This window comes from Odontesthes bonariensis, chromosome 10, assembly GCF_027942865.1.
Source record: "Odontesthes bonariensis isolate fOdoBon6 chromosome 10, fOdoBon6.hap1, whole genome shotgun sequence".
In the NCBI taxonomy this organism is placed as follows: Eukaryota; Metazoa; Chordata; class Actinopteri; order Atheriniformes; family Atherinopsidae; genus Odontesthes; species Odontesthes bonariensis.
In genome coordinates this window covers 3,245,019-3,260,448 of record NC_134515.1, presented here as the reverse complement: position 1 = coordinate 3,260,448, position 15,430 = coordinate 3,245,019, and the positions used below count along the sequence as shown (strand labels likewise).

Here is a 15,430-nt window from a genome sequence, read left to right as displayed (position 1 = left end):
CTGCTTCATTTTGTACACTGTTAACTATCCAGGAGAATATGCGGACCCAACATGACCCCAGCCACACTCACATGACCACAAATACAGACAAAATGTGTCCGGAAACATTTCTTAAAATGCAACAAAACTTAAATCTGTCATTTCTGGATTAGTTTGAACCTTTAGTCTTATTTCTGATTATTTATTTATTAATTATATATATATTTCTGACTCTTCAAACCTACACTGTAAAGAATTTCCCTGTAAAATAAGAGTAAAATACTGGCAGCAGGGACGCCAGTATTTTGTTGTTATATTACAGTGCAACTACTGTTATTTATTTTAACAGTATATTACTGTTTTTCGGATTACAGTACATGACAACTGTTTTAGTAATTTTACAGCGCATCTACCGTAATTTATTTAACAGTATAATAATGTATTTTGGATTTGGACATCAATTCATTACAAATACTGTTTTATGCTGTTAAATTACAGTTATCTACTGGTGTTTGTTAAATGACTGATTTACCTGTTAACATGTGAGCGATGAATACTCAACAGTATTTTACAATTATTGTCAAATACAGTCGGATACTGTTGTAAATCCACCGTAAATATACAGCAATTCGTTACAGTGTAGTCTTTTCTGATCTTTTCCTGATCTTTTCCTAATCTTTTCCTGGTCTTTTCCTGATCTTTTCCTGAGAAACATTTGCTGAACTTATTGATGATTCTCTGATGGCGTTTTGGCCCAAAGCGGTGAGCCACGACCCATCCTTGTTGGAGAGGCTGAACCTTTGGTGGAAGCTGCTGTTATATCCCATCCTGACACCCTCACCTGTCAGCAGGTAACCTGCTGGTTGGAGAAGCTTCCATGTGTTGCTGCACCGATTCATAGATTTGTTTCTATTTTCTAAAAACAGTAAAGTTGGTTGTTGGAGAGACTGAAAACAGGAAATTTCACAATTTTAGATACAAAGTCCTCGTAAAACCCAACGGAGAGCAACTAGAACCAAACAAAATGGCTAATAAGGCAACAACAGGCAGAAGATGACAACAAAGATGATAAATGACCACAAACCAACAAACTGAGGCCTTAAAATCCGGACCACAGAGGGAAGTCAGACGATGACTGACCGCAGGTTAGTCTTATCTGAGCCCATGTTAGCATCTTTCCACGCCAGTTTGCACATGAAGAAGAAACCCTGTGGACACTGCAGGCTGATAAACACACACAGAGTCTTCTAACCCATCTTTAACTGCCCCCCTTCAGCCCCGCAGGCCGCACAGCTTTGCCTCCGACTCCCATTAAAGAGCCAATCAGAGCTCAGATTTCTGCACTGATCACCAGATGCTGGAGCACGACTCCATCTCCGTGTCTCTGTCAGTGTTTGTCATTACTTTAAATTTGAATCAAAACTTAAAAATCTGGGTCCCTTTGCTGCATGTCGTTCCCCCTCTCTCTGCCCCTGCTTCCTGTCTCTCTTCAACTATCCAGTCCACACTCTCACAAATAGGGCTACAGTACGAGTCCTTTTTTGTCCCTTGAGGTACAATCTAATGTACCCCCTAGGGTTAATTATTGGACCTAAAGGTACATATATGTACCTTTTTGAGGGTCCAAAAGGTACCTATATGTACTCAAGTGGTAAAAGGTACATATATGTACCTTTTTTTCTACATGCTGGGGTACAATAGACAGTCTGTGTTAGGTTACTTCAGTATAAGGGTACACAAATGCCACCAGAGGTAAAAGATTGGTCTCTGCAAGGTACAAACCACAAGGGTAAAACTATACCTTCTGGGTACTTCCCCAGTGACAAGCCATAGTACCCCTAAAGGTACAATTCTGTACTTTATTTTCTGAGAGTGCATTAAAGGCACAAAAGCCCCCAAAAAATAATTTAAAAAAATACCCAAAAACTTAAAAATCTCCTTCAACATGTGTTTATATCCGTAAAACTTGTAAATCTGGTGACAGAAGTGCAGAAATGCGCGGCGCGCTCAGCTGTTTCTGCCGCTCAGGATGAACATTTTCCTCCCTGATCTGAAAACTTTAAGGACTTATTACAGGCTGCAGTCATGGCACACCTCGGCAGAAAGGTGCAGAGACATGCTCAGAGGGGAGGAACGCACGGACACAGGTGGAAACAAACCGCCCCGCGCCTAAAACGGCAGGTCACCGCAGTCCAAACAGCCTCCTTTTGCGCGCACGAACAGGATCCCATCAGCGACTGCGTGATGGCGCTAATTCCTCTCATCAGCACCCTCAGTCTGAGCGCCACCAACACGCAGCCTGAGCTCTCATGTCGCATTTCAGAAAGGTTCACCACCATCAGCCGCCCAGAGGAGGCACGACGCGGACTGAGAGCCGCGCAGCAGTGCGGCACCGCGGGCGGAAAAGCCGCAGTTATCCACCCAGTGCGGAGGAGGCGCGGAGCGGCTTTCCGCTCCCCGGACCCCCGGACCCCCGGACTCCCGCTCCCCGGACCCCCGCTGTGGCCGTTTTTCTTACCAGTACAGCAGCTTGTTGTTGAGGATCGCGGGCGTTTTGTCCGAGGCGCAGTTGATGCACCACATTGTTGCTGCCGTTGATCAACGTCGCTGCCGCCGCAACATGAACCGGGAGGAGACGCAGGGCGCGCGGATCCAGCCTGCCTCAGCTCCTCTCTCCTGCTCTGTGGCCGCCTCTCTCCGCCGCGCGCTCCCCTTCCCTCGCGCCTCGTCACGGACGCATCATCATCATCATTGTCATCATCATCATCATCATAACCATCTTCCCTCTGTTCTGAGATCCCGCTTCAGAGCTCAGGCTGAAGCGCACTGATCCACAGGCAGGACATTTGCTGTGAAAACGGAATAATGGATCCGTGGAAGGCAGCTGGGCAGTAACCAAAGCTCTCTGAGGGGATGTCACATTCTGAAACCCCCAAAGGGAAATAAAACCGTCTGATTTTTAAAGATTAAAGTCTTATTTTGGGACTTTGGGTCAGATTTCTTTTCTATTGTTCTTGTTTGTGATGTTGATATTTTGGATTTCTGAATTAGAATTTATTCTCTTGGTTTTTATTCTTGTTTTTATTTATTTATCTGTAGTCGTGTCTTGCCTCAGTTCTGTTTTTATCTGTCAATCACGGTCTGAGTTTCCCCAAACTCTCCAGCAGTTGTCCTCAGTCCCCTCCGCTTAGTTCCCTGTGGTCAACCATCATCATCATCATCATCATCATCAGCCTTTTCACGCTTTTAAGCTCCTCACTTTCTCTCAGCCATTGTCAGATTGTTGCTCCGTTTGCTTTCTTGTCTCCTGGTTATCTTCCTGTTGGTTCAGTCTTCTGCTTTTCATCACTTTAGATTTGCTTTATCTAAATAAAGTCTAAAGTGTTTGGGTCCACCACAATCCCCCAAATCCATCACTCCTTCACAATGTTTACATCTTTTTTACATCTATTTACCAGTTTAATAAAGCTCAGTATTCAAAACACTGCTGCTATTATGGCTTTATTTTTTTGGTCCTTTCAGAGATTTTAATAGAAATCTCTTGGCCCTATTTTCTCTCCCTTCGTATCACTGCCTGCTGTGTAGACCATGCAGACCGAGCAGCAAACACCGTAACAGGTGCGGCTGTCGGCTGTCGGCAGCAGGCAGTGATACGAAGGGAGAGAAAATAGGGCCAAGAGATTGTGAGGTCTGACTTTTTCCTGGAGAACCATTTTGTGATGCAAATGTATTACTCTGTTGAACACATATTGTTTTGAGAAGCAAAACGCTTTATTTTTTAAACCCCAGCCAACTAGCCGGACTAGATGTAGAAAGCAAACAGGCTTTATTTCACAAAAACAAAAGTTCAAACAAAAATCGAAGCTGAGCTGGATGACAAAAAAAAAAAAAAACTAAACTGTGGAATAAATACAAAACAAAAAAAAAGACTTGACATAACATGGAAAAAACACCTAACTTAACTTAACTTAACAATGAGGAAACCTGGAAACTAAATACTGAGTGAGTGCAGCTGAGGGGAAAACAGGTGAAGTGAATGAAGGTGATGGCAAAGCAACAGAAACTATGGGGAAAACATGGCAAAACTAAATACCGGACCTGGACTAGAAAACTAAGGCATGAGGGAAAACTAAAACATGGCAAAACTAAAAACTAAACATGGACTTAACCCCAGCTACCATGTTTAGCTGTAGAAAAATTACCTTAAACTATCTTTTTCCAACTTGAAATCTTATGACTTTTCCTAAAGGGACCCCATCATTAGAAAAAGTCACACTTTATTTTTGTTTATGTTTCCATGGCGCTGTACACCACTAGCAGGGGTGGAGCAGTGATTTTAAATGTGGGGGTGTTACATGAGCGCCACATCAAGCCCAGAGACACGACGCTGAAGTTGGCATCCGATTCGCAAATTAAATCGATGGGCATAAAGGGCCATTTCACTGCATTTTTTTGCATTTTGATTGGCCAAAACTAGGTCCTGTATGGAAACTACAATAGTTAGACTGCTCAAATCTGCATGGAATTATTCTAAAGAGGCTATAGATTCATTAAAACCTTGTTTGGGATTTGTGAAACCTTTTTCTGATTTGTACAAATGCAGAACAGGGCCATTTATTGCATTTTTTTGCATTTTGATCACCCTAAACTAGATCGTGTATGGAAACTACAATAGTTAGACTGCTCAAATCTGGATAGAATTATTCTAAAGAGGGTACAGGGTCTTTAAAACACATTTTATGATTTGTTAAAACTTTATTTGGTCATTGAAAATTCAAAAAGGTGAAATCATCTTGCTGTAAAAGTGGGGGTGTCGAAACACCCCCCGTCCCCCACGGGTGCGACGCTCATGACCACTAGGGTACAAAGATTGTCTTATGGGTCATTTTTGACCCGTGAATTATAAAAACATTTAAACAGCAGAAAAAAGTTTACTGTTTTTTTCCCTTTCAATATAATTAATTCAGAAGTAATTACTTCACATTTATATAATAGCAATAATAAACCTTTATTATGTAAAAGAAAACTGAGAAAACAAGAAAACTGTTGGTCCAACTGACAGTTGGTTTGTGGTAAAAAAAAAAAAAAAAGTGTAATCCTGAAAACTGGTGATTGTCTTTTTGTATTGTGTAACAAAAATACATGATAAAAAATGTATTGAATTAAGTTGAATAGATAAATAACAGGTGGTTTCATCATACTAAATAGATTTTGGATTTAAAATTCAATTAAGTTGCTTTATTTTGGGGCTTTGGTAGGGCGGCTTATTTTTTACCCGTAGGACAAAGGGAGTAAACACAATGTTAAGGCCACACAAGGGTTAAAAACTAAGACATGATTAACACATAAAACACCAAACTAAAAACATGGGGCGTGACACATAAATGATGTTGCTGATATGGGATGTCATACAGCTTCATGTCAAAAGAGGCGAACTGTCCCTTTAAAGAACCTGCCCCTGAGACAGACTCTCCCACTTTACTCGAACAGAGCAGCCATGCTTTACAGACTGGGTCTCTGGGTGAGAGTTTGAGGCCCTCAGATGGTCAACATCTTCACAAGGTTGAGACATGTGGTAATATTACATAATATTACTTAATATATATATTAAGTTACACTGAAGGTTAAATCCTCATTCTGAACCTTCTGTACACATCACAGCAGCTTTAAAATCTTTACTCTGGCTTCCAGTCAGTCACAGAATAGATTTTAAAAGCCTGCTGATGGTTTACAATCTGTGATCTGTTCAGAGAATATAAAGCCAGCAGAGCTCTGAGATCCAAGGACTCAGGTCAGCTGGTCCAGTCCAGAGTCCAGACTAAACATGGAGAAGCAACATTTAGCTGTTATGCTGCAAACAAGTGGAACAAACTGCCAGTGGAGATTAAACTTTCACCAAATGGAGACATTTTTAAATCCAGGTTAAAGACATTTCTGTTCTCATGTGTCTATGCATGAAATCTGCACGCTATCTTTGAACTTATCTGGACTGTTGCTTGGTTTTAAATTCATTTAAATGATTTTATTTGTTTCTCTTTATACTCTTTTATGTATTTTTAATGCTTCTTCCACTCCCTGCTGCAATGCTTTTATTTTATGTAAAGCACTTTGAACTGTTTTGTACATGAAATGTGCTACAAATAAATTTGATTTGATTTTGATCATCATTGGCCCTACATTGAAATTCCATTTTTATTCCACCACGTACACGACAGGCTTCTGTATCCATAAAGCTGCTCTTCAGCCTCACTTTTTTATATTATTTTATCTTGTTAGATTTGTTGTATTGTATTGCTTTCACTGTTCTTTTATTGTTTTTATTTGTTTTTACTTATTCTTCTCTTTATTTATTACCTGCTGTAAAGCACTTTGGTACACCATAAGGATTGTCTGTAAAGGGCTGTAGAAATAAAGTACATTTACATTTACTTTGTGTGCTTTTATAAGGTCTGAGGATGCATTTCTGCCACCTTCTCTCACAGCAGCAGCTCATTAACAGAGAAGCTGCGGCTCAATTTGAGCTGAAAAGACTTAAAAAAACGAGTTTTAACAAAGATAATCTAATGTCTTGTTCTGATGAGCAGGGAAGTGAGCGCTGCTGCTTCTTCTTCTGGTGAGGAGGCGCTGACTGGCTGCAGAGAGGAGCTCCCCGGCCTGACAGGAAGTGATGAGTGGCAGCCGACGGCTGTCTGCACGCTGATGATGTGCAGGCGGGCTTTGGCCTCGGGGTGGCGGGCCATGTGGGCAAAAACGCCTCAAATGTTCAAACAAACGCTCATCTTAGCGGATTTTCAGGGGGATTGTCGTACAAAATCCAAAATGAATCCAAAAGTAGTGTATAGCTTTTAGCATTTAGCTTTATTTTAAATGTGCTGCCATATGAATGAAAGTGCCATAACATTTGTTGTGCAAACACACTTTTAACATCAGCATCTTTCTGTAGTTTTTATGTAGAAGCCTCGCTCCACTGTCTGTTTCCTTGAATGACTTGCTGCTATCAGTTGTGTGTTTTGCCTTTAAGTGATATTTTAGACTGGAACTACTACGCTGAGAAGACAATTCAACTTGGCAGTGTTTATAGATGACTTTGGTTCTGTCGACTCCGCCGTCTGGAAGAACTTTAAAATGAAAATGGCCGAGTAAAAGTTCCGTACCCTTCTCCATGTTTGGTGGATCCGCCGATTACTTTCTTTTCCTGTTCCGCAGCAGACAGCAGCAGACTTTTACAAAATAAAAGCCTGTGAGCGACAGACTTTTACAAAATAAAAGCCTGTGAGCGACAGACTTTTACAAAATAAAAGCCTGTGAGCAACAGAATTTTACAAAATAAAAGCCTGTGAGCAACAGACTTTTACAAAATAAAAGCCTGTGAGCGACAGAATTTTACAAAATAAAAGCCTGTGAGCGACAGAATTTTACAAAATAAAAGCCTGTGAGCGACAGACTTTTACAAAATAAAATAAATAATAAAACAGGGGTGGTTTGTGGCGTAGTGGGTTGAGCAGGCGCCCCATGTACAGAGGCTACAGTCCTCGCTGCAGCTGGCCCCGGTTCAAATCCTGTATCGGATGGCCCTGTGCTGCATGTCGTTCCCCCTCTCTCTGTTTCCTGTCTCTCTGAACTTTCCTATTCATTAAAGGCACAAAAGCCCCCCCAAAATATATCTATTTTTTTAAATTAAAATAAATAAATAATGCGCTATAAAATATTTATCGGGGTTAAAGGGATAGTTCGCCTCTTTTGACATGAAGCTGTATGACATCCCATATCAGCAACATCATTTCTGAACATCTTCTTACCCCCTGCTGCGTCCTGTGAGCAGAGTTCCAGCCTCGTTTTGGTGTTGATGAAGGTAGTCCGGCTAGTTGGCTGGGGTTTAAAAAATAAAGCGTTTTGCTTCTTAAAACAATATGCGTTCAACAGAGTAATACATTTAATACATAGGGCCAAGCGATTGTGAGGCCAGCCAACTAGCCGGACTACCTTCATCAACACCAAAACGAGGCTGGAACTCTGCTCACAGGACGCAGCAGGGGGTAAGAAGATGTTCATAAATGATGTTGCTGATATGGGATGTCATACAGCTTCATGTCAAAAGAGGCGAACTGTCCCTTTAAATAATTGACGAGTTAACTCGTCCAGCCCTAAAAAAACCAGAACGTTTCCTTTAATGCCTCAAGAGACGGGTGGACAGACAAAAAGACTCGAAGCAGAAAGGGAATCTGTGGTAAACTCGATAAAAAGAAGATGGTTTGTTTGTCCTTTCTCAGTCTCAGCAGCTCCAACTCCTTCTTTTCCTGGAACTAAAATATTGCGCCCCCCCCTCCTTCTTTTTCCTCTATCCATCCTTCAATCTCAGGACAGTTACCGTGGGCAACAAAGTGTGAAACATAAAAAGAGCTTCCCCCTCCGTTTCCCTGGTAACGGGAGCCGAGGGATTACATAGTTTTCCGCTCTGCTTTGTGACAAAATGTATTGACCCACTCATCCTTCTCACTCTCCGACCACTCTTTCATTTCTCATCCTTCTTATCCCTCTTTCATTTAGCTTCAACCGGCTTCTTTTACAGATCATCTCACTCAATCTCTCCGTTTTTTCCTCCATCCATCATCCCTCCATCCCTCCATTCCTCCACAGCAACTCTTCAGCCTGAGGACAAGCCTCCATAATTCATCATTACTTGTCATAAGCCACTCCTTTCTTCCTCCTCCCCCTCTTTTTCCCCATCTTGTGTCTTTCCTTCCTGTTTTCCTTCACTTTGACCCTTTTGACTCTCTTTCCTCAGACGTTTCTGGACGTATTAGTTCAAACTGTTTAGACTCTGGCAGCTTTTTTTTACGGGTTAAAGTTGGGTTCGGTTTAAGGAAACAAGCTGAACTGAAGGTCCATCACAAAAAGACACAGAAAGCAACTATTTGATGAACAATGGAGCAAAGATAACCTCTTAAATAGCGAAAAGCTTTTATTTTCTTAAACATTTCTGCTCAGATCAAGAACAAGAGCTTCCCTGAAGATGTAGAAAAGAAAAGAAAAGAAAAGATGGGAAAGACAAAAGAGAAGCAGAAGGAGCAAGAAGGAGGGATGAAAAAGTCCAACAAGGAGAGAACAGAAGGATGATGAGAAGGAATAGAGATGAAGACAAAGAAAATAAATTAAGAAAATGTTATTAATAATGTAACAAAAACAGCTCTCCCTCCCTTTAATTCATTCCCCACTTTCTACACATCCATTATTCACTGATCTCTTCATCTTCCTCCATCTTTCTCTTTGCCTTCATTAAATTCCCCCTTTCATTTCCCTTTTCACTCCGTTTGTCCCTCTTTCTTTTATATTTTTCCATCTTTTTTATTTTACTGGCAGCAGAGGTTTCCACGTGGTGGAGAACTCATTTACAGGCTCTGGAACGGATCGGATCTGACAACTAAACAAGTTCAGGAGTTAGAAGAAGGCCACGAGAGCATCGAACAAAGAGTGAACCGGAACCCGATTTTAACCCGACTGAATAAAACTGACCAGAAACAGCTGAAAAGGACCAAAGACGTCCAGCCGAGTGGAGTCTGCTCACCGTTTAAACAGTAAATCCCCCGTCCACTGGACGCCCTGCTCAGATTTACTTATCAAAACAACATATTTACGCCCACCGTCTTTGCTTTAGAGGTAAACATTAATACATCACGTCTAGGGATGGGAATTGATAAGATTTTTACGATTCCAATTCCATTTTCGATTCTGCTTAACGATTCGGTTCTTTGTCGGTTCCCTTATCGATTCTCATTTGGAGAAAAAGGACAACAAACCGGTCGATTAGCATCAACTTTGTTTATTTTAGAAGTAACACGAGTCATGACCTTACAAACCCAACAACGGTGAGGTCCACATTGGTCTATCCTGGCCTGGGTAATTTAACTCTTCCTGCTCTGGTGAAAGGAGAAGCTGGAGGTAGAGGTGAACTGGGGGTAGTACCACCAGCCTCTGGCTCTGAGCCAGTCAGGCTCTGTCTCTCATGATTTCATCTAAATGTAATGCCTGAGAAGGCATTCATTTAACCTTAACCGTTACTAACAGCAGCTTTTACAATCAGGCAAATGGTGCTAACATGATAGGCAATGTTTGTTAGTTACCTGCAGTGTTAGCCGAGGACATGCTAACGTTGCTAATGTTGCTAACGTTGCTGGGTTCAGATTCACCAACGTTAGTCCGGAGCGGATTGAAAACGCGACATTCATTCATAGTTATTGCATGTTGGTAGTATTTCCTCCCTTTGGTGAAATATTCACTTTGCAAGTTGCCCTGTTGTCGTCTTTTTTAGGGATGTGTAACCAAACTTTCGAGCGTTTGTACCGCTTGGGCGCCATGTTTACTGTTGACTGCTGGCTGCGCTGGACTCGCCACGTTGCGTGGTGACATCATTCGCGCCCACTGGAATCGATAAGGGAATCGTTTGCAAAATTGCCAAACGATTCCAAGGAATTGAAACACTGGGAACCGGTTCTCAACAAGAACCGGTTTTCGATTCCCATCCCTAATCACGTCAAACAACAAAAACAGCTTACGACACAACGTCAAACCATCTGGATATCATTCATAAGAAGGAAGAAACCCTGGAGAGAAGTCTGTAACAACACTGATTCAGTCCTGATCTGAACATTCACCAGGTGAGACATCCCAGGGAATCCCTAACATGGTTACTACGGTAACACACAAGATAAAGACACGGATACTTTTTCAACCACAACCTAGGCACAACTCAGAGAAGTCAGAGGTCGTTACAGCGTCTACCGTCCGATTTATTGATGAAGATTTAAGCTGCATCTGACTGCACTGAACGACTCCGTTCATACTGAACCGCGTGTAATCAGATAAATGAACGACCTCTAAAGATGACCTGTAAATGAAAATGTCAAAGTTAAAATAAATCAGTGAGAAAAGTCTCATCCGGAACATAATCTGATGTGTAAAAAGCAAAAACAAAAGACACGAATATTCCAATCTTCACCTAAAAATAAACATTTTCAACGTGTAAAAGTTTTTTTTAATTGTTAAATAAACAGTCGGACTAATGTTTACATATGCAAATGAGACGTAAATATGAGATCTTTCCATTTCCTTCCTCCCTCATTGAAATAATCAGCTGGGCTCGGTGAGAACAGAGAGGGCTGGGAGGAGGCTGTTGCCTGGAGACGGTTGCCGTGTTACAGGAAGGGAGGAACAGAAAGGGTGTGTGTGTGTGTGTGTGTGTGCGAGGGGGGGGGGTCGCAGAAGTCAAGTGAAGTGTTACCATGACAACGCAGGTTTCACGCTGTCACTCTGCATATGTGTGTGTTGCTGATTTTAGCTCAGAGTGGGAGGGGCCCCGGATCAGAGGCATATGGAGAGAAATGCCACACACACACACACACACACACACACCTCCATCATCACTTCTGAGGACATTACGCTGAGATTTAATAAAGTAAGACTTAAAAAAAAAGTATTCACGCATTCTTTCGTCCTCATAAGAACTGAAGATGCTGCAGATTAAAGTCCCCACAACATGACAGAAGCCCAAACACACACACACTCACAGAAGATTTGAGAGAAAAATGCAACTTTATTCAAATATTCAGATTATCAACTGAATGCTGCATGAACAGAGACGGTACAGGTGAAGCGCCACCTGCTGGCAGAGAGTATTTTATAACTGTATCATTATTTATATATTATATTATATTATATTATATTATATTATATCATATTATATTATATCATATTATTTGTATATTATATTATATTATATTATATTATATCATATTATTTGTATGTTATATTATATTATATTATATTATCTTATATCATATTATATTATATTATATTATATTATATTATATTATATTATATTATATTATATTATATTATATTATATTATATTATGTCATATTATATTATAACAATGATAAAGAAGACCTATGTCCTGGATCTTAACTGTTGAAACAGCATCACACTTCTCTGCTAATGAAAGCCTGTCAGATATTTACATTCAGTTAGCAGAGGTTATCATCTCTTGTATAGAAATCAAATTGAATGAGATTAGTTCATCTTTATGGTTCAACTTTCTTTCTTTTTCTCTGTATAATTTCATCAGTGAATCAAATGCTTGTCAAGAAGCCGTTCTTAAGGAAGGGAAACCCGGACCTCGACATTGAGATCTGTAGATCACGACTGCGTGAGTTAAGACTTTTTCATTCTGTAGTTTAACAGTTTCTGAAAAGGTGACCTCACAGTCCTGCTCAGTAATGAACACCGATTTACTAAAGACAGAAAAATAAAGTAAACTTTCTGTGTTTTTTCTGCTTTATCTGCAGGATTAAAACAACGTGTTATCATCTTAAACATACCCGCCCATTGGTGAGTCTTGGTTGATGAATTATTATCATTATTGTTACATTTTCTAGTTTTTGAGCAGATGTTTTCTGCATTTTTCCCAAACTTCCCACATCTGCACATTAAAACGAGAGTCGGGTGGGGATCTGAGAGACGGCCTGATCTTTAATGTGGTAATGACCACATTTACACTCTGTGTTGAGGTGGATCATTGTCCTGCTCACTTTGCACAGCTGCATCTGAGCTGCTGTAATGCTCGAAAATGCGCCGTGTTTGTCAAAGTTTCTCCTTTGATGATGTAACCCCAGGCAGCAGCAGGCCTCCAGGTTTCGACCAATCAGAAGGAGGCTTCCCACAACAGGAAGCTCGATTACAAACTATCAGAAATTATGATGAGTGAAAAGTTAACGACTGGAAATGATCTTAGTCAACTTGTTTTAACCCTTGTGTGGTCTTAACATTGTGTTTACTCCCTTTGTCCTACGGGTAAAAAATGACCCGCCCTACCAAAGCCCCAAAATAAAGCAACTTAATTGAATTTTAAATCCAAAATCTATTTTGAAACCACCTGTTATTTATCTATTCAACTCAATTAAATACATTTTTTATCATGTATTTTTTGTTACACAATACAAAAAGACAATCACCAGTTTTCAGGATTACACAACCAACTGTCAGTTGGACCAACAGTTTTCTTGTTTTCTCAGTTTTCTTTTACATAATAAAGGTTTATTATTGCTTCAGGGTGCTTGTGCAAGTCTTGAAAGTCTTAATAAGTATGGAAAATAAATGTATGGTAGAGTTTTACAGTATGCCCAAAGGCATTGTGAAATGAGAAATAGGAAGGTAGGCTATAAAACTATAATTTTACTAACTGGTCACGTACTGTATTAGCCTAATGGGATGATATCCAATCAACGCATGCTCAGCCTAGTCTGGCACATTTTCGTAACGTCACTGCTGAGGTCCATTGACATGTACTTGTGATTTTCATGTTTTGAAAAGTTTTCATCAGTAAAAGCATAATTTACTGTGAATAATGCATTTGTTCATTGAATACTAGCCTATAAAAATGAACATTTCTAATAAACACAGTTGGTACAATCTCAACCAATGAAGTAGGCAGTAGGCTCACAAGTTACAAGTACATAAAGTTAAGGTCTTAAGGAAAAAAAGCATCAGTTTTAAAAAAGTCTGGAATTTTAATTTGGAAAAAGAGCAAGCACCCTGTGCTATTATATAAATGTGAAGTAATTACTTCTGAATGAATTATATTGAAAGGGAAAAAAACAGTGAACTTTTTTCTGGTGTTTAAATGTTTTTATAATTCACGGCTCAAAAATGACCCATAAGACAATCTTTGTACCCTAGTGGTGTACAGCCCACATGGAAACATAAACAAACATAAAGTATGACTTTTTCTAATGATGGGGTCCCTTTAGGAAAAGTCATCAAATTTAAAATAGGAAAAAGATAGTTTAAGGTATTTTTATCTACAGCTAAACATGGTAGTGGGTCACTTTTGACCCGCAAGACAACAGGAGGGGTAAGGCTGGCAGTTAGTCATGAAAGTTATCTTGGGTGACGTCGCCCAGCACAAACCTGAGAATAAGCCTTTTATAAGAAAATCTCAGATTAAACTCCTCTGGTCTCCAGGGAAAGGTGACCGCTTGGCAAAGAGGACGTGCTGTGTTCATCTGGTCATGAACTGGGCCTCGAGCATCTTTCTGATGGGATTATCAAGCATGAAAACAGCCAGACAACAAGGTAAAGCTGCAGAGCAGGCGTGGACCTGAGGTCAGCCACACACGATCAGTCGCATCATCACTTACATTAAACCCAACAAACGCTGAACGCTGTCGTTTTTCTGCTGAGGACAAACTGACCTCACAGCTGGAGATTCACTGCAGCAGCACACTGCAGCACCTCACCGTCCAGGAGAACATCACGGTACCTTCCTGGGTTCCCTGGTTTTTACCACCACATCACCGTCGAGTTAACTCGTTATTATCGCGTTATACTCGTTATTATTACTCAAAATATTGAGTAACTTGTTAATTACTGAATTACTCAATATTTTATGGCGCATTAACGCAGGTTTTATTATTGTAAAAGTCTGTTGAATGCATCACATTCACAGTTACAGCAAACACCACGAAGCATGGAGGAATAAAATAAAGATAAACTAGCAGCTAATATCACCGCTCTGTGTGAAGCTAACGGAGCTAACCGGCGCTACTTCCTGTTTTACCCATTTCAACATAAAAGCACGAATTTCAAAATAAATTTAAAAAAAAACTCCTGCATTTACAGCCAAGTTGAATTGTCTTCTCAGCGTAGTAGTTCCAGTCTAAAATATCACTTAAAGGCAAAACACACAACTGATAGCAGCAAGTCATTCAAGGAAACAGACAGTGGAGCGAGGCTTCTACATAAAAACTACAGAAAGATGCTGATGTTAAAAGTGTGTTTGCACAACAAATGTTATGGCACTTTCATTCATATGGCAGCACATTTAAAATAAAGCTAAATGCTAAAAGCTATACACTACTTTTGGATTCATTTCTGGATTCTGCATACAAATGCGATTAATCGTGATTAATCAAGGAAATCATGTGATTAATTAGATTAAACATTTTAATCGTTGCCCAGCTCTAATGTAGATATATTTTACCAAGGTGAATAATGAACGTATTCCCGCTGCCATCAGTCTCGTAAATGACAACATTTAAGTGTCATCACTGTCGGTAAGTGTTGTGGAATTGCTGCTTGCTGGTGGATAATAAAGATAACTTGAACTCCTTCTGGGTAGCAGTGAGTGTGACCTGCATCTGAAGTTAACTGCAGATTAAACACATTAAACATGACAACAGTTCCTCTTTATGAGGATTCAAACTCTCAGAGTTAGTTATCAGGACTCTCATCGTGACTTCCTGTGCTCAGTGGCTGATCATTTGCCAGCTGGTAATTATTTGTTCCTCGGAATATAAGTTTCAGACTGAGTCAGCTTCATTGGATGTCATGACTCCCAGAATGCATCTCTCCGCCTCCCACTGATGCCTGAAGGCTGCCGATGAACTTTCTGAACACA

General features: G+C 40.3%; 1 protein-coding gene across 4 annotated transcripts in view; it reads right to left on the bottom strand.

Annotated features, from left to right (window-relative positions):
- Positions 1–15,430, bottom strand: part of LOC142390484 (IQ motif and SEC7 domain-containing protein 1-like) — a 205,557-nt gene that overhangs the window by 93,448 nt on the left and 96,679 nt on the right. The window contains exon 1 of one of the 4 annotated variants that reach the window (XM_075475947.1): positions 2,498–2,697. The exons of the other annotated variants lie outside the window; for them this stretch is intronic. Coding sequence (XP_075332062.1) covers positions 2,498–2,562 — 65 coding nt within the window. The 5' untranslated portion in view covers positions 2,563–2,697. Of the gene's footprint in view, positions 1–2,497; positions 2,698–15,430 lie in introns of those variants that run through there. 4 annotated transcript variants of the gene reach the window in all.